The sequence below is a fragment of the Arachis duranensis genome, chromosome 4, assembly GCF_000817695.3.
Source record: "Arachis duranensis cultivar V14167 chromosome 4, aradu.V14167.gnm2.J7QH, whole genome shotgun sequence".
In the NCBI taxonomy this organism is placed as follows: Eukaryota; Viridiplantae; Streptophyta; class Magnoliopsida; order Fabales; family Fabaceae; genus Arachis; species Arachis duranensis.
In genome coordinates, this window is record NC_029775.3 from 98,830,195 (window position 1) to 98,831,495 (window position 1,301).

The following is a 1,301-nucleotide window of genomic DNA, read 5'->3' on the forward strand; positions in this document are numbered from 1 at the left end:
TGACATACTTTCTAACAAAATAATTGACTGGCAGAGTAATCACAGTTATCATAACATAATAATCAATTTTTTATATCAGTATGATTAATTTTTTTATAAATAATAAATATTTATTTCTCTATAGTAACTAATATTTTGTATTCATGTGACATTATTGGTACTAATAACCAATCTGATGAAAACCTTGATATATTATTTTTATTTTTTATCAAAAAACTAAAAAGTAGCTTAAGGATTATAACGAGAAATTTTACTTGAAGAAGAAGACCAGGAGAAAGAGAAGAGACATAAAAAAATGAGTAGATTTAGTTACAAAAATAATTTGTTGGCCTAAAATTTCTTTTAATCATATATTGGTTGATTTTGTGACTACAGCCGGTGACATGCATAAAAGCAAAGATAGAAAATTAAACCTTTTTCTGCAGAGTGAAAATGGGGTTCCCAGAAACATCACAAACAGCACGGCGATCGCGAAGTGAGATAGAAGGTTCTTTAACACGAAAAATGACTTCATCGTTGATGTATGCGACTCCCTTATCCATATCAATATTTAGTTTGATAGAATTAGCAACACAATAATCAGAGTTGATAACTGAGATCACCGTTGCCGCCATGCATGTATTTTATATTTACCAAAAGGGAATCACTGATATGCTGAGTTGCACAACAGCGCCAAAGTAGTATTCCTTTTGAGTCTTCAGCTTAATGTTCTTATCTAGTTCTTCACTATTCATAGAATTTTTGTGTTTTATATGATTTTTTTTTTTATTACGACACGTCATGAACACTATTAAAAAAATTACTTTTGTTGATTATTTATTTTGTTTTTAGCTGTTAATATATTTGTCAACAATTAAACATTAGTCGTTTCATATTTTATTATTAAAAAATTTTAGCAGCCCCTAAAGACATTTTTAATAGTTGTAAAAAGAATATAATTACTATTATAACATTTAATACTATCAGTAAACATATAATTGTTATAAAAACATAACTTAAATAAGATATACCATAGTCATTAACTCATTATATTATTATCACTAAAAGTTTTTCACTAAAAATATTTTTCTTATAGTAACAAAAGAATTTTAGAACAATTGAGTTGTTTCTATTATGAAATCATTTTCTTAAAGCTTAAATTTATAGGATAAAATATAATAATTATATCTTTAACATGTCTAATTAATTTTCTGAGTTTGTATGAATTTTATCTAGGCCTACCTTTTATTTTTATTTGCCTTATACAAATTTTTTTAAAGTTTAACGAAGATTATATTCTAAATTTTTTTTATCATAAAAGA

General features: G+C 25.1%; 1 protein-coding gene across 1 annotated transcript in view; it reads right to left on the minus strand.

Moving 5' to 3' along the window:
* The window catches only part of LOC107485177 (protein LURP-one-related 10-like), a 2,098-nt gene extending 1,433 nt beyond the window's left edge, over window positions 1–665 (minus strand). Inside the window, exon 1 of the mRNA XM_016105694.3 lies at window positions 414–665. Coding sequence (XP_015961180.1) covers window positions 414–614 — 201 coding nt within the window. The 5' untranslated portion in view covers window positions 615–665. The remainder of the gene's footprint in view (window positions 1–413) is intronic.
* Between the last annotated feature and the right edge of the window lie 636 nt (window positions 666–1,301).